The following is a 25381-nucleotide window of genomic DNA, read 5'->3' as shown; positions in this document are numbered from 1 at the left end:
CTTTAGTGTTTGTCCATCCCAGTAGCCATTATTTGATCTTTTTGTGTTTTTGTTTAAACCATCCTGCAAGCTGAGTTTTCATGTAGACAGTGAATGACAACTGAAGGACAAAGTGAACTGAACTAAGCAGTAAGAGAATATGTTATTGATATCACAATAAATTACATCACAGTGTGTCATGGATATTTTCAATATTTTTATTCATCATCAGTGATCGACTCTGTTGTTAGCCACAGTAACCTTCCAGCTTTTTATTTTTATAAAGTATATTTTTGCACCAGTTTTATTTTCCATCCTTGTTATTAAACCAGAAATGATTTGAAAAGTATTTATTTTGGCAGATTTTAAATAGGAATGGCATTAACATGACATTTTTTGTAGTACTAGTGTTTTAAAAACAAATTAAACAAATTAAATCGAGCGAATATTGTGATACTTATTGTATAGAGTGATTTTCTTTCTGCCATATCACCCAACCCAAATTTATTCTACTGTAAAATACCTTCATTTTTTTTCTTATATTAACCCCCTGTGAACACTACAAAGCACGAGCTTCTGAGCTAGTTTGAGTCAGTAACTGGCTCTTTCTTAGTATTTTGGTTATGTAATTATGACATGTGGTACTCCCTAAGGGAGTGAGAGAGAGATAGATAGAGAGATAGATAGATCATGGGTTTATACACATCAACATATAAACGGTTAGGATAGGAATAATATAGATTCATGCACGCAAACACAGTCTGTACTCCTCGTGTCTGAGGAAATTGAACTTCTGATTTGAACAGTTAAGTGAGTGCTGATATCTCGTATCTTTATGAGGTGTGGAATGGAAGGTGTGGAACTAAAGGCTGTAGATAAAACCAGGCCTCAAAGTCATGTCATGAGTCAGGCCTGTTACTGGAGTGGAGAGTTTTAATGTGCCACCCAGAGGAAGCTTTCTGCAGCCTGACTGAGACTTGGCTCGGAAATGAAGCACCTTCTGTGTGAGCTGGCACTGCTGCAGAGTGATAGGGGAAATGGAGAAGGGTTATGTGAAGGACAGTGGGCATATGTGTGAAGGTACAAACGTGTGTGTGGTGTATGTATGTATGTGTGTGTGTGTGTGTGTGTGTGTGTGTGTGTGTGTGTATATATATATATATATATATATATATATATATATATATATATATATATATATATATATATATATATATACACACACACACACTATTATTGGCACCCTTGGTAAATATGAGCAAAGAAGGCTCTGAAAATTGTCTTTATTGTTTAACCTTTTGATCTTTTATTTAAACAAATCACAAAAATTCTCTCATGGATATCAAACAATTGCAAAGAAAACACTGATTTATCAAAAAAGTTATAGGTGTGCAACAATTATTGGCACCCTTTTAGTCAATACTTTGTGCTACCTACCTTTGCCAAGATAACAGCTCTCTTATGATGAATGCCTGATGAGGTAAGGTATCTGAGACCATTCCTCCATACAGAATCTCTCCAGATCCTTCAAATTTCGAGGTCCACACTGGTGGACTCTCCTCTTCAGTTCACCCCACAGGTTTTCTATTAACATTATATTCTTATCTCAAGTTCAGATATACTAAATAAATTATATTACATTATGATATTTTAAATTGCTAAGATTTTTTTATTGTTAAGATATTGTTCAATTTGTAATATAACTGGAATTTAGCTAAATGGCGTTGCATCCTCTCTGTTGGTTGTGTGTTTGTTTACTGTAGCACACAGTGGTAAAAGTTATGAGTTAATACTGTAGGGATTTTAGCCAGCGGTGGGCGGAGCACAGACACACGGGAGGCTGTTTCAGTGTTATGGGAACTTTATTCAAGTCTATCGGTGAGCGGGGGTGCGTGTGTGTGGGTTGAAGGGCGATCGGGCGGTGAGGGTCTCAGCCGTTGGCAGTTACAGCCAAGGGGCGGGGCAGAGCCGTCACTCGCGGCGGGGTCACCTGAAATCAGGAAAAAACACACAACAGCAATTAGCAGACATGCACGCGTCGGCAAAACCGCATAAAACACGCCAGAGATTCGCGCACATACTTCTCTCTCTCTGCGAGTGGAATATCGCCCTTTTATACTCTCCCCTCACTTGCTGGATGGTGGAATTCTTCCGCACAGTGCGCCATTCACGAGCCGTGGGTGTGTCGGTGGCCCTGCCCCGCCGCCACGTGCTGTCTGGCCGTCCAAAACATTTGGTGGCGCTGAAGCGGAACTGTCTCTTCTGCGCCACTGCGGCAGTCGCGGTAGAAGCAAACTTTGTTTCCTGTGTGCCGGCTACCGGCCTGTCGCCACAGTACACCCCCCACACCGAGCCTACTGTCGCCGCGTGTCGGGCCCATAGGGCGTCCCGTCTTGAGAGGCCATCTGCATTTCCGTGTTGGGTCCCAACACGATGCGGTCGCAGGACAATGTCCATCAGCCTCTGTAACGTCGCGGGCGCTCCATGTAGCCCAAAGGGGAGGACCCGGTATTGCCAGTGGCTGTTCGCCGTGCTGAAGGCCGTCTTCAGTCTCGCCTCTGGGGCCAGCGCCACTTGCCAGTACCCCTTTGTTACGTCCAGGGTGGAGATGAAACGAGCCCTCCCCAACCGCTCCACTAGGTCGTCCAGCCGGGGGAGGGGATAGCTGTCGAACTCCGAGACCTGGTTTAGCTTCTGAAAGTCATTACAGAGGTGCATACTTCCTTCAGGCTTTGGTACGACTACGATAGGGCTGGACCAGGGGCTGTTGGACTCTACTATGATGTTGTTCCGCAGCATCCGGCTGACCTCCTCCTCGATAGCCCTATGGCGGGCTCCGGGACCTGATAGGGCCGCTGCCGCACCACCACTCCCGGCTGAGTCTTGATTTCATGCTGTACCAGCTGCGTCATGACTGGGGAGGTAGAAAAAACATCTGTAAATTGCCCCACTAACTCTGTCAGCTCCTGCTTCTGGGTGGGGGTGAGTTCTTCACCCAGTTGGACTAAGGTGCCCTGGTCGTGATCTGTGTCTAGGGCGCAAACGCAGACAGTACCGGTTCTGGCTCTATCCACCTTTTCAGCAGGTTTATGTGGTACATTTGTGTGTCTGCTCGCTTACCGGGCTGCTGCAGGTGATAGTTCACGGGACCTCTCCTCTCGAGGACTGTATATGGGCCCTGCCACCAAGCTAGGAATTTGCAGGAGCTGCTGGGTACTACCAGGAGTACCCGATCACCAGGTTGAAACTCACGGGGTTGTGCTGGGCGGTTCTGCACTTGTTTCTGTTCCTCCTGGGTGGCTCTCATATGTTCCTGGACGATCGGGGCCACTCGGTCGATCTTCTCCTGCATCTCCTGTACATACTCGATGACCAAGCGGAATGGGGAAGGCTGTTCTTCCCAGGCTTCCCGTGCCACGTCCAGCAGTCCACGCGGCCGCCATCCGAAGAGGAGCTCGAAGGGTGTGAAGCCCGTGGATGCCTGGGGGCACTCTCAGACAGCGAAGAGGACGTATGGCAGGAGGAGGTCCCAGTTCCTCCCTTCCTCGTCTACCACCCGGTGCAACATCTGCTTTAAGGTCCGGTTGAACCGTTCGACCAGCCCATCTGTTTGTGGGTGGTAGACCGATGCCTTTAGGTATTTCACCTGCAACAGCCGACACAGATCAGACATAAGCTTTGACACAAACGGGGTACCTTGGTCAGTTAGGATGTCTTTTGTGATCCCCACATGGCTGAACAGGAGCATCAGCTCTTTGGCAATGTTCCGAGAGGTGGCTTTATGCAGTGGTACTGCCTCGGGGTATCTGGTGGCATAGTCCACGATTACCAATATGTACTCGTGCCCTCGGGCGGATCTTGGGAGCGGCCCGATGAGGTCCATGCCGATCCTCTCAAACGGGACGCCTATGATGGGAAGCGGGATGAGTGGTGCTGGTGGGGGCTTTCTTGGGGCCATGCGTTGGCACTGGGGGCATTGTTGGCAGAAGTGCCGGACCTCTGCGTCCATGCCTGGCCAGACAAAACAGTCCTTCAGCTTCGCCAGGGTGTTTCTCGCCCCTAGGTGGCCCCCGAGCGGATGGGCATGGGCCACGTGCATCAGGACCTGCGTTCTGGCTTTGGGCACGACCAAGAGGTCCACGGTCTCCCCTCGGCGGTTGGTTCGGTGGTACAGTAAGCCTCCTTTGACCAGAAAGTAAGAGGAGGGGAGTCTCTGGCTCGGGCTCTGGTCGATCCCTTCGATCTGGCGCACTTGGGCCCAGCAATACCTCAGGCGGCTGTCCTCTTTCTGCTCTCGGCCAAAGTTTCCCTGCCGGTTTACCTGCTGCAACACAGACGAGAGCGGGTTAGAATGTGTGTGCAGCTTGCCTTCTGTCCCGGCGTCCACCTCGCCTCGGGCCAGGTAGGCCTGTCGCTCTCGTGTTCCCTTTTCTCGCTGGGGCGGTTTTGGCAGATCCAGCGTGGGGAGGACACGCCCTGCCGGCCAGGTTTTCTGGGTCTTCTTCGGTGTCCCCTGGTCTGGCCCAGTCGGGCTGTGCTCATCCTTGGGCGTCCCATAGTCCGGGCGGCCTTGCTGGTGCTGTCCCTCTTTGCCGAGTGCCAGGGTGGTCAGGGTGTGTTCCAGGGCGGTCAATAGTTCCCTGGATGTCCTGGGGGCTCGCATCCCCACGGCCTGGCGTTCTGTGGGTGGCAAGGTCCTCAAGAACCGGTCCACGGCCACCCTCTGTACAACCTCAGTGGCAGAATACATGTCAGGCTGGAGCCCCCTCTTGGTGAGGTGCAGGAGGGTGTCCATCTGTCCACGTGGCTTGGCTCGCAGCCTGTAGCGCCACCGGTGGAACTCCACCGCTGCCTGAAGCGGGTTTCGTCCACACCATGCCAGGATCTCTCTCTTTACCTCTCCATAGTCAGCTGCTTCCTCCGGAGAGAGGGAGTAATAGGCCGTGCACGCCTCCCCGGAAAGCAGCGGGCGGAGGATGCGTGGCCGCTCATCGCGATCCCACTCTTCGCGGCAGGCGACGCTCTCAAAGGTCTCGAGGTAGGCCTCGATGTCATCTTTGGGGGTTAGAGGGGGAAGCAGGCGTCGGACCTCCCTGCCAGGATCAGGGAGGGGCGTAACGGCTGCGGGATCCACTGTCCTCAGGGCCACTAGTTCTTGCGTCACAGCTTGTAGGCTGTGGGCGAGCTGCTGTGTCACCATTTGCTGCTGGATACTGGCCTCCAGAAGGTGCTGCAGCGTGGGATCCATGTTTATTAACAATCCCCAAGGAGGAGAGGGAAAATGGGGGAGGAAAAAAAAAACCACCTTTTTTTTATTTAAAGATGGGTGGGTCTGTGCTCATGCCGGAATCCTCCACCAGTGTAGAGATTTTAGCCAGCGGTGGGCGGAGCACAGACACACAGGAGGCTGTTTCAGTGTTATGGGAACTTTATTCAAGTCTATCGGTGAGCGGGGGTGCGTGTGTGTGGGTTGAAGGGCGATCGGGCGGTGAGGGTCTCAGCCGTCGGCGGTTACAGCCAAGGGGGCGGGGCGGAGCCGTCACTCGCGTCGGAGTCACCTGAAACCAGGAAAAAACACACAACAGCGATTAGCAGACATGCACGCGTCGGCAAAACCGCATAAAACACGCCAATGATCCGCGCACATGCTCGGAGATACTTCTCTCTCGCTCTCTGCGAGTGGAATATCGCCCTTGTATACTCTCCCTGCGTTTGCTGGATGGTGGAATTCTTCCGCACGGTGCACCATTCACGAGCTGTGGGTGTGTCGGAGGCCCCGCCCCACCACCACGTGCTCTCTGGCCGTCCAAAACATTTGCTGGCGGTGAAGCGGAACTGTCTCTTCTGCACCACTGCGGCAGTCGCGGGAGGAACGATCTTTGTTTCCTGTGCGCCGGCTACCGGCCTGTCGCCACAATACATAGTAAGGAAAATGTAAATTACGAATTGCATGTTAATACGTTTAAGTCTGTGAATCTGTACCTCCAAATTTCTGGAATGTAGAGTTAGTTTGGGTTTTAAACGACAATTTGTAGCTTTTCTTAGCATTATTAGGGGATCATTTGTTAAGCTGTTAGAATTGAGAGTTTTCCTAAGTTTGTGAGAATGGGGATTCCTGTGGGTGGAGTCAGAAAACTACATATAAAAAGCATAAGGGCAGTTTGAAAACATTTGCCATCTATGATTGCCTGAAGGCTATGACCTCCAGACCTCACCAGATGCTGCTGTCTTGACGTATGATGCACTGCCATGCCTCTAATGCTCCCAGTTTCAGTTCCTGCTATTTTTGGAATCTTTTAGTCTTCAATAAGTGAAATATATGCACAGTTATGAGCAGGTGATAGAAGTGGCAACTCAGCGCTATTTTACCTTTAACAGTTACCTTTTTTAGTTGCTTTAGTTGGGTTTCTTTTTTAGAACCCTGTTGATAATATTATCGATATCAGTCTCTTATAAGCTATGCTAAAGCAGTAGCTTGACAGCAAAATGAATTTTCTCTCTAGACCCACTGTCAGACCAAGATATTAAAAACATTTTTAACCTGGATTTTTGTCTTATAAGAGGAAGTAAAGATTCAAATGTGGAAATATGACAAAACAATAAACAAACAAACAAATACCCTTTTCTGAAATGGGGTCACTTTTTAATTTTAACACCCTCAAATAAAAGCTTAATAGTTAGTTTCAAATTCATTGTGCTGGAGTTCAGAACAAATCTGTCACAATCACAGTCACTCAATCACAATGTTTCACAGCTGACAAGTTTTCATTCAAGACAGGGGACATAATATAATAATGGGGTTCTGTAGCCTGATTAGTTACAAAGAACACGATTTTTTTCCCCCTAGTAATACTAGTATTTGGCATAAATTCAGAGTTGATTGGTCTGTATATATGTAGTGCAAGTATAAAGGAATAAAACATTATGGAACGTCCTGTTACGTGAAAATGTTTGACAAAGGGGTGTGATGTGCCTTAGTGCAAAGTGGAATCACTGTTACCAACCCGTAGTTGATAATTTTCCAATAACAGCACATCACAAAGTAGTTTATTCTTCTTATATCACAGCAATTAGGCAACATGAACAGTTTATAGTTACATTTAATGTTGGACCAAATGAGTTAGTTTCTGTCATCATATACATAGCAGTAGCATGTAGCAGCTTTAAACAGTCATTCCCTCAGCAGCCTCTCCGAATTTCTCTCTTGAAATTAATAAGAGAAAATACGCACCAAGAAACTGCGAAACTCCCCTTCCTAGCTCAGTGGTTAAGGCGACTGATCAGAAGGTTATGAGTTCAAACCCCAGCACTGCCAAGCTGCCACTGTTGGGCCCTTGAGAAAGTATTGGACGCGTCAACATTTTTTTCAGTAAATATATTTCCAATGAGGTTATTCACATGAAATTTTCTCTAGACATCAGTATTAACTCAAGAAATCTGGCAATATAAAGAATTCACAACATTAAAGTCCATAAATAAAGTTATGTGTAATGAAGTAGAATGACACAGGAAAAAAGTATTGAACACGCTAAGAAAAAGCAGTTCTCCAAGGCAAGGTAAGGCAAGGAACCAGCTGAAATCTATAAGTAATTATACCCCCTATCTGTGCAAATTAATATTCACTGGGTTAGTGAATTGATGGTCTATAAAAAGGCTTTTCGTTTCCAAGGTGTCACACAAGAAACATCTCATAATGGGTAAAAGCAAAGAGCTCTCCCAAGACCTTCGCAACCTTATTGTTGCGAAGCATATTGATGAAATCATATACAGACGTATTTCAAAACTTCTGAATCTTCCAGTAAGCACCATTGGGGCCTTTATCCACAAGTGGAAGCAATGCCATACATGTAAATGTTACAAAGTGCTAAAACAGGAGACTCCTTCACAGAAGAGGTTTTTTAAAATCAATTTGGATCCTCTGCCATACAAGTTGCTTTCTAAATTGTTACTAAAGGAACAATCATATTAGAACTATTGGATTGATTAAAAATTGCATTGATAGTGTTATTAAATAATTCAGTAGTGTTCACTTATTCTGCTAAAAGTGAGTCTATTCTCTCTGTCTCTCTCTTTCTGTGTGTGTTTAACTCTGATACAGGTCGAAAGTTTGTCATAGCCAATGCACGGGTGGAGAACTGCGCCATCATCTTCTGTAACGATGGCTTCTGTCACATGTGTGGCTACACACGGGCCGAGATCATGCAGAAACCATGCACCTGTGACTTCCTGTACGGGGCGCACACCAAGCGCCTGGCCATTGCACAGATGGCTCAAGCGCTTCTGGGCTCGGAGGAGAGGAAAGTGGAGATCACGCTCTACAGGAAGGACGGTAGGACAGCTCTGATGTCTCTCCCTATGATCGGAAATGACTAATGATGCTTTGGATGCTGAATTGTTGATCGCTGTGTGTGAGGTGCCTCATGGCAGCAATTCAGCATCTGATACAAAAGCTTAAACCCATTTTTTGGAAGGGACCGTATACGCTGTGACTGTATCCGCAGGAACTTTGTAGGATTTATAGGATTAGACAGTGCTTGCTGGCAATCTATCTGTGTGTCTGCATCATGACATGGCTTAGTTAATGTTCTGATTAGTTACTTGAGAGTGCATTAAAAACCACATTTGCAGTCTAGATAGAGAACATTAACAGAACAACACGTTGAAACTATGATAGAAAATAATTTAAGTGAAAGTGAGCCAGAAAAATGGCTTGGTGTATTTTACTGATAAAATAAAATGATGAATAACTGCAGGTGTTTGCGTGTGTACATCAGAGCAGGTGAGGACAAGGGCCGAGCAGCAGCTGTTTATTTGTTGATCATCTGATCAGATCACGGTTCCTCTTTTTGTATAGCCTGGGAGGACCTGACAGCCCAACAAACATAGTTTTCCCATTCATTTTCACTGCAGCACTAATTTCTCTATAAGCTCCTCTGACTAAGCTAAAAGTTTCACTAATGGAACCATTCGGCTGATCTGTGAGTTCTTAGAGAAAGTGTTCATTCATTTTTCTAACACTCATTTTCTGGCACGATTATAAGAGAGCTGATGTAGTATTCAGTAAGCATGGTGTATAATAAGTGCAGGGCTAGCATGGGCACAATCTGATTTTTTTTTTGCATAGGCTATGAATAGCATAACCACAGATTAACCATGGATATATGTGACTTTGCTGTGAATGCAAATGAGCTTTGGAACGCAAAGCCGATTTGGTTGTTTTGATAAGAGGCAAGAAACAGCACTGGGGACTCCTGTGCATGTTCCCTTGCTTTTCATGGCATTTATCACCTGCCATTCAATCTGCTGCAAATACACACAGACACACATGAGTATGTGGACACAGACACATACAAACACATGTGCACATGCACATAGACAGATACAGATACTTGTACACACTCACGCATATGAGTATGTGCAAACGTACAGACACACATATAGAGTAGACTCTAGAGATGAAACACGTCATGTATAATGTACAAAGGGAAACAAAGCCTTGTGTTATTTATACACTTTGTATCAAGGAATTCCTTTTGTGCCTTTGAAAGTGTGCAGCTACATAGTGGAGGCGGAGAGACCCACAAGGGAAGAGCAGGTCAAATATCGTGTCTGCCTCTCCTTCATACCAGTGCATCCATTCATCTGGCGGGCAGTGTGCTGGCATCAGCCTTCAGAATGATAAATCACTGGTTCTCATGCTCAGTTGTCCTATTCCTGATCTAACCAGCACTTAATCAATCACTAAAACTTCAACGTTCAAATCTACTGTATGGAGAGAAAGCATGTGAATCTGTGTGTGTCTCTTGTGTTATAGAATCTGTGTCCGTAATGTACCAGTGGACCCTGACTTGAGTCCTTTGAGTCCTTTGTAAAGTTTTTTTTTTTTTTAAATATATAATTCAGTGTGGTGTAAAGATCAAATTCTCCCAGTATAGGAACCCCATATGTTTTCATCACCCTATGAAATAATGTAATTGTATTTTTTGGAACCATGATAAGGGGTTTAAATTCATGGATGTGGAATACATAAATATAAGCAAACATGCTAAGTACGTCCAGTGGCATATTGTTTCTGTAATTAACACTACGTTAGTGACTTAGCTAGATAACTATCCATCCATCTATTTTTCATACCGCTTATCCTACACAGTGTTGTGGGGGAGAATGGAGCCTGGCCCAGGTAACTTGGGGCACAAGGCAAGGGACACCCTGGACATGGTTCCAACCCATCGCATAGCACAATCCCACACACATTCACACACCTATTAACACACTATAGACAATTTGGAACTGTCTTTGGAATGGGGGAGGAAACCTTCAAAGCATGGGGAGAGCATGCAAACTCACACAGGGCGGAGGGGGTATTCGAACCCCCAACCCCGGAGGAGCGAGGCAAACCTGCTAAACTCTAAGCCACCATGCCCTCTGGCTAGATAACTAGTCTACCATAAACCCGAACACCTAAATTAACATGAAAACTTGAATCATGGCTCTAATAGAGCAGCTTTTCTCTTCCGTTTCCTTTAGATCGATTTATTTTTCCTTCCAGGCCAAAAAACATTGGCCACTAGTTAAAGGCCATATTTATTTTGACTGACATTTCTATTATTGAAATGCCTACTGTTTGATGTATGAAATAAGAGAAGGAAAAAAAAATCAGGAAAAAGAAACCCCTAAATCTAATAATAGAAAAAATTAAATAATGTAAAATAAAAAATGGCCACAAATACTATATTTTGAATTTGATGAATTTGATTAAAATTATTCATACCAGCCAGCTGCTCCACACCTGCAAACCCATGACCTAAATGCACTTCGCCCCAAACGGACTCTCATCGTCTGACCCCAGGGTCAGAGGGGGCTTTGACTTTGTGTGTAGAAATTCAGTTGGTTAAGACGGGAAATAGCATTTTCCTTAGCATTTCCTTAAGTGTGAAGTTACTTGTAGTTATCTGTAGCCAATCAAATACCTGCCTCAATAATTGTACATACAAGTGAGTAAGTAAACTCTTTACCAACCAGTTGGCTCTTTTCATTGGCCATTCTTATTTATGGAACAATGCTTAATGTGCCTTTACGAAGATAAATATCCTATTTAATGGCTAAACAATACGTTATATATGTATATATAACATATAGACATTCTCTTATTTCAGTTTTCATAAAATGCCTAATTTTTACCTTTTCTGTCTAAATAGCTAAATAGACATAGCTCACTGTGGTTGAGGGACTACTTTGAGCCTGAATTGGCTTACAATAGCACAGTCCTACTCTTCTGTGTCATGGCATATTGGTCAAGACCAAAGAACATGCTGACATCAGTACCTGAAGGGGTAGTCTACAATCCATACAGCATCACATTATCATCAAAATGACGCCACTCCTCTAGAACACACCAGAACACTTTGTATTCTCATAGTCATTCGTAAAGGCAACTAAAACACCTCCTCTACTGCCTTCAACACCATTTAAGAACTCCAAACCCAAGTGCTTTTTTGTGTTTTCAGAACATCAAAACAGTTTCCTTTGGCAAACCCAGACTGCTGACAAGACAGAGCTACTGTATGTGTCTGTATGATTCACATGATATATGATTCTCAGCTGTCCATTCCAGAGGAGGGTCAGCACATGCATATTACAATCAAATCATCTCATACTATATCATATGGCCTTTAGATGTGTTCCTACAGAGGCAAAGCAATGGCATTCAAAATCAGAGAGGCAGCACACCATATAAAGGCCATTCTTAATATAGTGATAAGAGCGCTAGGATTTAGTTTCCAGTATTGTCCTGTATCTAGTGTCTGATATTGCATTTCACCATGAGGTTATGATATTGGTGTAATTATTACCAGTGGAAAACTTAACCTAATACCTGGCCTGGAGGACTTGAATAGTAGTCAGCCATGAAAATGATAAGATCATGAAAATTTTCAGGGCAGTGTTGACTCAGTTTTGAGTTTATAGGAAAAAAATCCACTCTGAACAACTTATGTATCAGCATTTACAATCAATATGTGATTATATCTTAAGGGGTGCGAAAGATTTATTTTATGATTAAATTCTGAGTTTAGGTTTAACATTTTTTCGTCAACATTTTGGTTTATTTTTACTTTGGTTTCCTACATTACAGACAATGTCTGTCTGTCTGTCCAGCTGTCTCACCTCATCTTTATGCTGTGCTCAGAAAGTTTCCAGAGCTTCAACTTTCTTGCTAATACCACCATCAACACCATTGTGCTTTTCATGTCGTGGAATGTTAACTAGCCACTAACTTGCACAATTGTGATGTATAGCATCACTGCATTCTGGACTTTTCAGTTCAATGTTTGCTTGTCTTCACTACTTCTATGTTGGATTCACTGGATCATTGGAAAATGATGAGTGAGAAACGAAGCTCTTGTGCGTCTGTGTTTATTAGCTAACAGCGAAACACAGATTGATTTCTTCTATTAAACACCACTGGAACTGCAATTCCAGTGGGAATTTTATATGGAATTACAAGAATACACCATCAACTAACAAATTAGAGGTAGAATTGCTAAGGGCATTATAAATATTTCAATAGTAATATATTTCATGTGTTTCAGGGCGTCGTTTTTCATTTATGGCTCTAGGACTAACTACCACTGTTTGGCTCTTTTTTTCTTTTGCATTTTGTTATACGAATGACTATAAGGGCAATTATTTTCTTTTCTTATCTAGATCTATGAGTGTTCATGCATTTAGTCTATGCTAATGATGGATATGACCATGTGTGTTCATTTATGTTTGGGCTTCATTTGTGTTTGTGTCCTGTTATCTCAGGGAAAAGAGTTATATAAAGTGGACACTCTCCAGTAGCCTACAATCATGCCAGGGGAAGTGAAAGATTGCTATGGACTCTGGAAGACTGTTTCCGTGTGCACACCACAATAGATTTTTTTTCTGTTTGTTTCTCTCGCAAACAAAAAGCTGTAAGTGATTCTTTTTCAGTGTCTTGTTTTTTTCCTGTTTGAATTCCTGCAGCTCTGTGTTCCTTACAGTTCTACAGTTCCTTCTTTACTAAAAAGTACACTTGTACTCAAACTGGATTTGAAACGTTTGGTAAATGGTTTAAAATTACTCTTGGGGCCTGATTGTGATTATGTAAATTGGCGTTTAGGTAAAATTTGTTTACACAAAGTTAAACGCTGTTCCACGTAAAAAAAAAAAAAAAATCAAACAAAGGAAAACATTTTCCTTTACCTCTAGAAAAACATTTGAGGAGCACCATCAAACTTAGCTTGTGATAGTATGAAATAGGATCAATGATATAATAGTGTCGTCGTTCAATTATTAGATGTTGTGGTTAATCTGAAATTCTTACCATAGAAACTGCTTGCTAGTAGCTAGCTAGCTAGTAAACTTAGGAACTTAGGAAATTTTATGTATTTTAACAAGACTACTTTTATAGAAATCGCAAATAATAATTCAGTGGAATTAAGCCATCAAATATAGATATAAATCAAGACAAATACATCAAATATAATAAAAATCAACACAAATATAACTTGTCTCTACTCAAATCAAACACTAGATGTGTAAAGTGATCTAGTATCTAAATAACCGGCTACATACAGTATGTACTACTGTTACTGATGGTGCAGTACAGTTATAATATGAGTAAACACAAGTTGATAACTGAATATGTTCAACAATTCATAAACATTTTATGCTGATTATTTTAGTGGTGCAAATGGGCACTTTAAATACAAAAAGAGCTGACAGAAAGACAAATAGAAAGGCAGACCTGAAAGCTATTTACCTGTTCATAGTTATTTGATTCGAAAATGACTGCACTGTAATATTTTCATAATGTGAATTAACATTCTAATATATTTGTGTCAAACTGAGTAATATAAAGTTAATCATAAAGTTAGACTGATAATGGATAACATGGCTGTGTAGGTTTTTCTAGTAGTAACACTTAACGAATCCTCACTGCTTCGCTGGCTGATGATGGTTGCCGGCTCACTGCCTCATTACTCACACAATGATGCTGTAATTTCTTGCTTAACTTGAGGCATGATGGAGGGAATAGTATGCACATGCACTTAAATTGTCTGGCAGCATATTTTAACACTGTGTATTGAGATGACACTATCATATTTTTATAGAGTGCTTCTTTTTATGGAGAATCATCATTCTGGCTTGTTTTCTAGATGTCTGATTGTGTGCTATGGGACTCACTAGTTCACCTGATAACAGGTGTGAAGTCATAAGACTGTGATGTACTATAAGGGTTCAACAATGTGAAAGTATCAATACTGTGATAAATTGTGTCATATTATGCTTTTATGACATATCGCAGGTATTGTAATATATGTTTATAATTTTATATATATATATATATAAAAGAGCAATAAACAGCTGATTATACATTTTATACTGCTTTGCCATTTAAAAAAATGTATAAAAAGTTTTATTCAGATTTCTGTTGGTAAACATCAACACATCTCACTCGCTCCCCTGTCAATCACAGTGACACTAGCCAATCGTGGGAGTCTATGAGCTCAGGGATGTGGAAGAGGGCGGATAGCGCATTCCTACGAGTGTGTTAACAGTTTAAAAAGATGTCTATGGCTGGCTTCACATGTCTGGGAGTAAGCGTATGTTAGACTTCACCCTCCCTGGTCGGTATATGTCATGTGATAAGGAAGAGCAGGTGAGATGCTGGGAAATGGCAAGTGACGAAATCGGGGAGAAAAAAGCTTCAACACTACTGTTTTGTCAGTTTGTTTGCAAACCTATATATCATGATATATACAGTGTATCATTTAAAATGTCTTCACGTATCGTATGATATTTTTGTCATATTGCCAACCCCTAGAGTCAGATATTTACTCTATCAAGGTATCATTTGTCACTCTTTCTATCTCTCTCACCATCCTCTCTCTCTTTCCTCTCATCCTCCTGTCTGCTCTATCTCTTTTCCCTTTCTCTGCTATAATGAATAAAACAGTCATTTGGCACTATGTGTGAGTTCCACTGCCTTTTCTCATCATTTGAATATGGAAATATCCAGAGAGAGCCAGGAAACACAGGACTCGCTTGGATGGCTGTGTGGGGAGTATGACCTTGGCTGCTCACTGGAGCCTCATTCTCTGCTGTCTTTATTCCATTGCTTCAAACAGCAAGGCTGCACCGCTACTTGCTCTGTGTTGACTGCTTTCTAAGAACAGACAGGCCTGGTGCTGAACAAGTTCCCCTCTGTAATCTCAGCCTCCGTCACTCTCTGCTGCTCTCATGCAAATCACATGCAAAGCTCGTCTGCTTTCTTCTGCTCTCAGGCACATCAGAGGAAAGGGAATGTATTTTTAAATGAGTGACCTTATTTTATGCATGGTGCTTTTGAACTGGAAGGGAATTTGCACAGAGTAATCAAGTTGCTCCAGCTAGTTAATCTAACTCTGCTTTCTCGAAGGATAATTTAAGAGACTTTGTTCTAGTGGCCACAGTGGATCTGTGAATCCACTGTGAATCTGCTCAGGAAGTATGTTTTCTATCAACTATCATCCCTTCAAGACAAATCCAAGACAATAAATATAGTAATAGCCAATGATGTAGTTAGGGAACTCACATTATTTATATATATATATATATATATATATATATATATATATATATATATATATATATATATATATATATATATATATATTTTTTTTTTTTTTTTAAATAATCATCTTAAATGTAACTTATGCACATTTAGATGATGATGTGACTTTAACAGCTTGGGATAATATAAGAAAGCTTAATTTAATTTACTTCAATTTATTTGGCATTACAATTGAGAGAGGATACAATTCAGCCAACATAATGAAGTTAAGATTTGCTCAAGGACCCAACAGTGGCTGTCTAGTGATCCTGGGATTTTACACAACCATTAACCACTGAACCACCACTGACAAGTATTTAAGATTTTATTCATTTTAATGCGAACATATTGTAGAACAACCTAGTATTAATTTTTATTAATATTACTAATAAAAAGCAGTCAGAAATATTTTAAGCTCACATGCATGAAGGCTGATTAAAATAAAACAACATACTGCCTGGTTTCGATGAGTTAAGCTAAACTTTTTACCTTATATACACAGTTGTACCCCAGCACTGTTGAGTTCTCAAAGCCGATTGGTCAGAATGTGTTCATTATGTGTCAATAGTGGCAGCTCTGACAGTAGTGCTTTAATTCACAGGTTTATATGAAAGAGTGTGTTCTAATACCGTATTGTTTCAATACTGGCTAATTCACAGAAATCATATAGAGGACAGTCCACATAAACAGTATGATAAACAAATTAAAACAGTAAAATAAAATATGAAATTTGATTAAATAATAAATTATTAAAGAAAAACATGTAATCATAGATATGGTGAAGTTTTCTGTGTATTTTATATGTATGGAAAGAGGCTTCAGTGTTAGAGCTTTGTAACACTCAGAGGTAAAGCTGTAACTTTAAGTTTTCCACCACAGGAAAGTCTCAGGAAAGAGGATGTTTTCTTGTAACAGTTTCTTGGTAACAAGCTGCATTTTACAAGCTGGTAACAAGGAAAGGTTTATAGCTGCTATAACATAAGTGATAACTTGTTTTGTGGGTATTACACAACATTAAATGTAACTATAAATATATAAAGTAATACATGTCATTTTTTAAATAAATGAAACAAAAAATATTTTAATTGTTGGAAAATTGCTGTGGTAAAATTTGAGCAAAACACAGTGGACAGTAATGAACTGGTGTGATTGAAGTGTTTACATGATTCTTTACGTAATTCATAGTTGTTAATTGTACTTGGTGTCAGGCATCAGAGATGGTGACAGTTGCCGAGTTTTATTAAAACAACATGCAGACAAATCCAAAATGTAAGGCAAGATTAAAGACAGGATACAGGCAGTAGTTAGGAGATGTGCGATCAGAGTGACCAGTGCAAAAGGCAAAGATAAATCAAATAACCAGAACCAGAAAACACTATTACAAGAAAAAGATTTGGTACTGACAGGTAAGAAATATTGAGCGTATAATTGCTGGTGGAAAGAGTGTCCTTATTTACTGTTGGCATGGTTATGTGAGTGAGTCCAGGTGTGTGTAATCAGTAGGATGGTGGACATGAATGTGATGGAGTTTGTGATGGCTGTTGTATGTTGCCGTCTTCAGCGGCCATGTTTGTAGGCTGCTCTCAGTTCTGGGAGTTGTAGTTCATGGCCATTTTTATAGGCCGCTCTGTGTGAAGCAGCACCGATTCTGGTGTTGACGTGACACTTGGACAGGTGTAATCATTTTTATTTTGTATATTTAGTAATCGATGCAAAATTCTGATACAAAAAGTGGGGAAATGCTGTCCTGTCACATCCACTCATGAACACACCACTAATAATAGTAAAAATCAGGGTTTGATGGGGGATGGGGGATGAGGGGTATTCCGTAAGGTCCTGAGTAGATAGGGGGACCCGAATGAAGAGCAAAATAAATGTCATGAGGCCCAAAATTCCTACTAGTGTCTCTTGTCAAAGTAAAACATTTCAGGTGATGTGTAGTTAGTTTTGACCTGGCCACAAAAAAAAAAGAATATGACTGTGTGTACTATGTGTGTGCTCTGTATATACAGAGTAGGTCTGTATTTACCCAAAGCTGAGTTTTAATATGGAAGATAATTCTAGCATAGTGTACTGACCTGCTTTTTCTCCGCTTTGCCTGATGTTTGCTTTCCTATTATTAGAGCCACTTTATCTTGATGTCATATTGATTGCATGGCCTATCTGTGTAACAAGCAGACAGTTCCACAAGCCCTTGAAGGACAATTTCTCATGTGGAAGATTTTACCACTTCTCCAGCTTGTATCCTGGCCCACAAACACAGTTTAAAAGCTGCCAGAATGCCTTTAAACCTTGTGTTTCTGTGTGTGCGTTTCTGTAGAGTCGATGTAGAATTTATGACATGAAGGAGAACATTAATAATCTGAATAAGAATGAGGAAACAGGAAGAGAGTGCTGTTATTTTCACTCCCTCCTCTGGCTTTTATCATGCTGCCAAACTCCAGCTCTTTTACATTCATGGGGCTGAGTAAAGACTGTATTGTCATAAACACACACACACATGCGCATATACACACACGCACACACACACACACACACAGTCAGGAGTGGTGCCAATTTGAGAGCAATACTTCTGTCATTGCCATGGAGACACGTTTGTGATTTTAACTAATAATGCCCAAATATCCCTACATGTGACCAATCTGGGAATATTTAGGACTAGTCCCTATCATCTAATCACAACTATAAAAATCTTGGTTGTTATTAGGTCTTTTTATGTCATTTTATGTTTACTAGAGGTTGTGTTTTTGTGTTTTAATGCTTTTTTTTATTCCTTCCTGTTATGTGAATATATACCTTTGAAACCTACCAGATTCACTTGATTTGATTATCAAGTATACTCACTTATCTTAATATCTCTTTTAATTTACCCATATCTAACTGTCTGATTGTTAGAGTGAGAGAGAGAGAGAGACAGAGAGAGACAGAGAGAGCTCCAGCATGTTTGCCATTCCTGGCCTAGCTGTATTTTTAGCCACATTGTACACACAGGCAGCTGTAGGTCAGCTGGCTGTGCGTCTGTGGCGACCTTTTAAACAAAAGCTCCCGCTGCCCCATCACAGCCGTGTCACAGCCACCAGGAGAGAGGGATAGAGGCCCGGCCTGGATGATCTCTTCTCTGCACAAATGTCACTTATTTTTTTGCAAAAGAAGAGTTTGCCAGCATCAAGCGATATCTCTGAGAACAACTCACACGTGTTATTACAGTACACCCGAGCGAAGCTTTCCTGCCTCACAGATACAATATGTCTGCCTAAGCAAACTCTTATTCCAAATGATGTTGACTTTCACAAATGGGCCACCTTTTGAAATTAAAACAGCTTGTGGTTTTATCAAAAGCATATTTTGAAGAAAATAGCTGTCTGTCTTTGGGAATTAATATTTAAATTACTTTTTACACCTATTCAGAATATCTGGAGCTATATATTTGAAGCTATTGTTACTCGTCAAACATTACTGAATCTGTAACATTTAAACTCTTTCCTGCTGTCGGCTACGTTTGAAATGAATATTTAAAAAATATATTTTATCCCTTTTAGGATTCCTAAGTTACTCTACGACATCAATTTTTACATATATATATTTATATATTTTTTTACAATTGATATCCCGTAAGGCAAGAGAGAAGTGTGGGTCTTGTGTGTGTACGCCGGCAAGAGTAATGGAGAAGCTTAATTTGTGGCCTGCTGAGGAGGCGCACTGTGCAATCTGAAGAACAAAGCCTCAGGGCGTGCACACACACACATACACACACACACAAACATAGCAACTAGCCTCTGTAATAGAGCCAAAATGGAACCCTGACAACCTAATCAGAGAGAAGAGAGGAATAATAGAGCAAAAGTAGGAAACAATGAGAGAATAGTGTGTGTTTTATGTATTTGCATTGAATTTTGGATTTTTGTGCTAATGCTATATTAAAATCAGAGGCCAGCAATAAAAAAAGTACGAGTGGCACACACAAAAAAAGGAAAACGAATAGGAGAGAAGCGGTGGGAACATAACAGGTGAGAGCAAGAGAAGGGTGCATGGAGTGAGCAAGGGACTAATTTGCAATCACTCTGTGTTGCTTTGTTTCAGATTACATCATCATCAACTGCCAGTCATACTTTGGTGTCTTTCTGGACTGTGGCTTCTTAACTTTCACAGGAATCTAGAAAAGCTTTTTAAGTGAATTAAATGGCAAGTTGTATAAAATCATATATCTCAAGGTGAAATGGAGATGGAGTTTAAGGTGTGTCACGACCTGGGTCTGAGTCAAGCACTGCTCAGGTAGCATTCATGCTCATTCCAGGTTTATACTATATATGAAAGCAATGTTTGAATGGCGATGTCTGTTTCCCCAGTGACATTGTGAAAGTTTACTTGCTGCTCTGTACTGAACCTCGTTAATGCAGAAGTGTCTGTCTGAGTGACTGTTACTTAACCTGTTTAGAAACTATAAGCCAAAGAGAAAATGAGACTCATATGAAGATTTCAGAAGGCAACTGAATGTGCTTGGTGTCCTATCCTGTGTCCAGATCATATTTAGACTGTGCTCCTTACCTATTCTTATCTTGGTGCTTACAAAAGACTGTGATGACCTTGATGAAACAAAGCAGGACCTATGACCATCTGAGAAGCGATGCTGTATGACTGTTAGCTCAGCCAGCTTGCTCTCCAGGGTTAAGATGGTTATCATGGTTCAGTATGCCACTTCAGTTTCACTCTGAGAAGGCATGGTTCTTCTTTTTTTTTTTTTCGTCAGAGATCGCGAATAAAATAGATAGTGGGTTGTTAAAACCATTGTTTAATGACTTAAATAGAATAATCAGTAGATGCACATGGAATGGGAACATACTTAAAGTTAAATTAAAAACTTTGTGCAGACTATACCATAAAGGAGGCCACAGCCCCCTGATTTATTCTTATTTTAAAATGCAAATTCAGGCCATATGGACCTTGTTCATTCACCTATGTGGCAGCAAATTGGAGAACATCCATTTCGCTTCCGCACCAATTTTCCCCATAAGCCATATACAGAACAATGATTACCAACCTGTTTATTAAATGGACGTAAATGCTGGGCCGATATTAGGAAAAAGTATAACTATGTGCAAACACTGTACAGCTCAACAATGTTCTATTGCAGGTGCAGCATTATATTATTTTCCCTTCCTCTGGACAACATGATAACAATCAAACAAGACTGTAAATGTCGTATCTCATAGCTGTATGGCAAACTGTCCAAACAACTAAGAGATACCACCTTCACTGTTAAATTAAAATGGGAAAAAGACTTGGATTGTGCAATCCGAGATGATGTTTGGGAAACAATTTGTGTTTTCTTTCAGTAGTCGTCATAAATTAATCCAGTTAATACCATACAGCGGATGTATTTCACTCCTGAAAGGTTACATAGAATAAACAATGAATGCTCAATGTGCTGTTCTAGATGTTAAGTGGGAATTAGAACGCTTCTACACATGCTTCAGTCTTGCCTGGAGGTGGAAAACTACTGGAAGACAATCTTACACGTCATTATGGAGGTCACCAGTGTTGATATACCCCGGTTACTAAAACTTACCTTATTAGAAGATGAAGCTATCTTACTAGGTCAAAAAGGGACAAAGTGTAGATTTATTGATATAACACTCCTTGCTTCCAAAAAAGCACTGCTATTATATGAAAATCACTGGAACGTCCTAGACTTTCTATGAAGATAAAAGAAATGGTGTCCTATATATTACTCCAGACAAAATTTTAATTTGTTTAATTTGAAGAAAAATTTGTTTGAAAAATACTTGGGGAAGTTTCTCACATACTTACAATCCAGGACAGAAAACCTGTGAGTCATTTGACATTCTAGGTGATGCCACCATCTGATGAATTTATTACCATATGCGTAATTGGCAAATTGAGGGACAATTAGGAGTTGGGACGTGAAATGGGCAAGAGAGATGGGAAGAGAAAGAAAGGGAAGTATTCATGATGCATTTCTTTTTCATGGCATTATGAGTAAGTAATGAGTCTTTTATTGATCACATATACATATGCACAATATACATATGTGAAATTCATTTCTTCGCATACCCCAGCATGTCAGGAAGTTGGGGTCAGAGTGCAGGATCAGCCATGATACAGCGCCCCTGGAGCAGAGAGGGTTAAGGGCCTTGCTCAAGGGCCCAACAGTGGCAGCTTGGCAGTGCTGGGGCTTGAGCCCCCGACCTTCTGATCAGTAACCCAGAGCCTTAACCGTCAAGCCACGGCTACCCCCTCAAGCCACCACTGCCTCCACCACTGCCTCCACCACTATCAGCTGTACATTTTATAATTAGTAAATATGTAGAGCTTCAAGATTAAGTAGTATTGAAGAAAGTCTCTCCCAAGATAGTGTTTTTTGGTTTTATGAGTTTTCAAGTTTTCAAGCAGCATATGGACTATTTCAGCATTACAAGTAATTTCTGCTACATACATTACTTATGTTCCAGAAGTTAACATTTTTTACCTTCCTTATATATGTGCACGTTATAAACAGTTAAGGCAACATAGCTACAGATAGAAGGATTGTCTTTAACAGCATGGATGAGCAAAGAAGGGAGGATCTATGAGAGATCAAGTGAGGAAGCACAAGTGAGCAGACTGAGAGGAGTAAAAGAGTATGAGGGGGAAAAAAAAGGTGTGCTCAGCTTTCATCCTCCATCAGCCAGCACAGGAGAGGGCTGTCAGTCACCATTTTTGAATATCTGAACATATCTTGTCTGTTTTTTTAAATAACCTGCCTGCACAGGAAGAGACAAAAGGCAGTCACTTAAACAGTGTGTATAGAGATGACTGACAAGTGCATGGGATCATACACAGAGTGATATGAGAGTCATATGTAATTGAAAATGCATTTAGACAGGATCAGGATCAAAGATTGGTGCTTCTGGACCACCACAAGCCATCACTGATTCAACAAGTCTCTGGAAATGTACTGGAGAACTTGAATGCTGTTTTTCCAAAAGATCTTCTTTCAGTTGGTGCTTTGATGATGGTAGTGGAGAGCGCTATCTAACACATCATTCTAAAATGTATGTGATCAACTGGGTTGTAATCTGGTGACTGTGAAGGGCATGGCATGTGATTTACTTAATTTTCATACTCATTAAACCATTACATGAACCTTCATGCCATGTGGATGGTGGCAGAGTCATCTCATAATAGACCACTCCCTTTGAGTTAGAAGTGAATCATCATAGTACTGTATAAAGATGATCAGTCAGAAGAATGTTGCAGTGATGCTTTCCTCTAAGGGGACAAGTGGACTATATGAGTGGTCATATACTTCATCATTTTAGGATAACAAGCAGGATAATCACTTGTATGATTAGGGTGAAATCGTGGCATTACTTAAGGTGGTTAAAACTTCAACTGGAATGTGAAGACTGAACTGTGGCATTCTGTCAGCTGTTCAGCACTGACAGCTTCCATTAGCAGTTCACAGCCTGGCATATTTGCTGGACGGGGTTAGTTTCCTTATAATTAACATGGTCTTTTTACTTAGTGACTTAGCCAGAGGAAAGAGTGCATTAGCACAGACTTGAAATGATAAAAAGGTAGGCAAGGGAGAGGGGCAATCAAGTGAGGGTGAAATGATGGAAAATGGAAGAAAGTGGTGTAGTGGCACAGATAGAGTTAGAAAGTGAGTGAGCTAATGATCAAATAATGGAGGGGAAGTAAGCGACTGAGGGAAATGGTGCAATTCTGGTACAGAGAGAAGGAAGTAGTAAGAAGCATGACAGTGAAATAAGAGAGCATTACAAATAATATAGTAGAGAAATGAAGGGAGTGGCTGTGGTTGAGAAATGGAGTGATGGACAGAAAGGCTGTCAGGCAGATAAGTTTCTCTGAGTGTCATTAATGAGAGTGGTAGCTGGTCTCCAGTGGGATACATCTAAAGATCAGGGAAAGCTCAGGCTTCTTGCATCCTTTATCGATCTCTCCCCAGCTGAATACAAATGGAAGGCATACTGCCTTTATACATTTACCTTCCACACATATTTTCACTCACTTTTTTTTAAATGCAAGCCATGCTTCAGAGATGGAGTGGAGCTGGACAGGCATCTACACAAATGCCAAATTGGGAACCATGAGAATCCTAGTGCGTGTTGTGGAGAAGCTGGATCAGTATTCAGTATGTGCTACTGTCCCAGTCTGGAGCTACTTACCAGGATATGCACATCAGCTGTTCCCACTCTGACATGAAACACACACTCATAGTTTTAGCATGCATCCGATAATTTGTTCTAATATGCCGTATGATTGGTCCCAGTGTGGCCCTGTCACCAAGGCACTTGAGTATCAGTTAGGAATTCGCACTGTCTCTTATCTGGGTGGTCATATGCCGATGGATTCATTTCTTTTGCCCTGGCCAGCTGGTGAAATCCTCAGGGAAATACACCTCACTGATAAAATGGCAAATGCTTGACTTTAATCATGGAAAAGAATCACTGGGTCTAGATGAAACCTCACATCAATTCTCTGTGCATTCTGTGCATATTTTGTATTAAAAGTGGTGCATTATTGACCATGTGGAGTGATTAATAACTCTATTAATTAAAATAAAATCTCAAAATGCCTCAGCTTGTTAAATTCCACAGATCAATATTCAGTTTAGTTTTTTTTAGTTTTTAATTCCTTATACAGTGGTGAGATAAAAGTTATTCTGTTTTTATGTATCTCATACTAAATAGTTTTGATCGTCAAGGGAAATACAACAAAAAAAACAAAGACAATCTGAGTAAACACACACTACAGTTTTTATTTATTTATTTATTTATTGAAGCAAAAAAAACAAAAAATTTTTTTTAATAAAATAAGAAAAGGTTATCCAACACCTATCACCCATGTGAAAAACTAATTGCCACCTTAAATGTCAAATCTGCTTGTGCACATTTAAGAGCTATAACTGCAACCAAACGTTTCCGATAACTGGAGAGAATTTTGGCCTACTGCTTTTGTTCAGCCACATTGGAGGATTTTCGAGCATGAACTGCCCGTTTAAGGTCCTGCCACAGCATCTCAAATGGTTCAAGTCAGTACTTTGACTAAGCTTACTTTAATTTTCCTTTTTCCCTTTTTTCGACCATTGTCTTGCTGCATAATCCAGTTGCGCTTGAGTTTCAACTAATGGACTGAAGACCGGACCTTCTCCTTTAGGATTTTCTGTTAGAGAGCAGAATTCATGTTTCCCTCAATTATTGCAAGTTTCCCACGCCCTGAAGCAGCAAAGCATCACCACACCATCACACTTCCACCGCCATGCTTAACTGTAGGTATGATGTTCTTTTTGTGGAATTCTGTGTTTGGTTTATGCCAGATGTAACGGGACTCCTGTCTTCCAAACAGTTCCATTTTTGACTCATTAATCCACAGAACATTCTCCCAAAAGGTTTGAGGATCATCAAGGTGTGTTTTGGCAAAATTCAGATGAGCGTTAATGTTCTTCTGGGTTAGCAGTGGTTTTCACCTTACCACTCTTCCATGGGTGCCATTTTTGCCCAGTGTCTTTCTGATAGTGGAGTCACATTAGGCGCTTCACATGCCTAATGTTATTAGGCAAGACAGCATGGCTTGCCGTGTTTTATTCCTTACTTGGCTAATATTCTGGCATGTGCAAAAAAATGAGATTCATTCTATCATATCAAACCAGACAAACAAGCCTGCCAGTTTCTGTATGAGGAGATCACAATGCAAGGTCTTTTTGTATATTTTTGTATTTCATGGTAAGACAGGCTTCTTGGTTACATTGACTTAAATCTC

The 25381-nt window shown here is 41.1% G+C and overlaps 1 protein-coding gene across 1 annotated transcript in view; it reads left to right on the top strand.

The window, feature by feature from the left end:
- Window positions 1–25381, top strand: part of LOC128614228 (potassium voltage-gated channel subfamily H member 2-like) — a 227622-nt gene that overhangs the window by 23641 nt on the left and 178600 nt on the right. Inside the window, exon 2 of the mRNA XM_053635602.1 lies at window positions 8078–8308. Coding sequence (XP_053491577.1) covers window positions 8078–8308 — 231 coding nt within the window. The remainder of the gene's footprint in view (window positions 1–8077; window positions 8309–25381) is intronic.

This window comes from Ictalurus furcatus, chromosome 1, assembly GCF_023375685.1.
Source record: "Ictalurus furcatus strain D&B chromosome 1, Billie_1.0, whole genome shotgun sequence".
Taxonomy (NCBI): Eukaryota; Metazoa; Chordata; class Actinopteri; order Siluriformes; family Ictaluridae; genus Ictalurus; species Ictalurus furcatus.
This window is presented reverse-complemented; position numbering and strand designations above follow the sequence as displayed.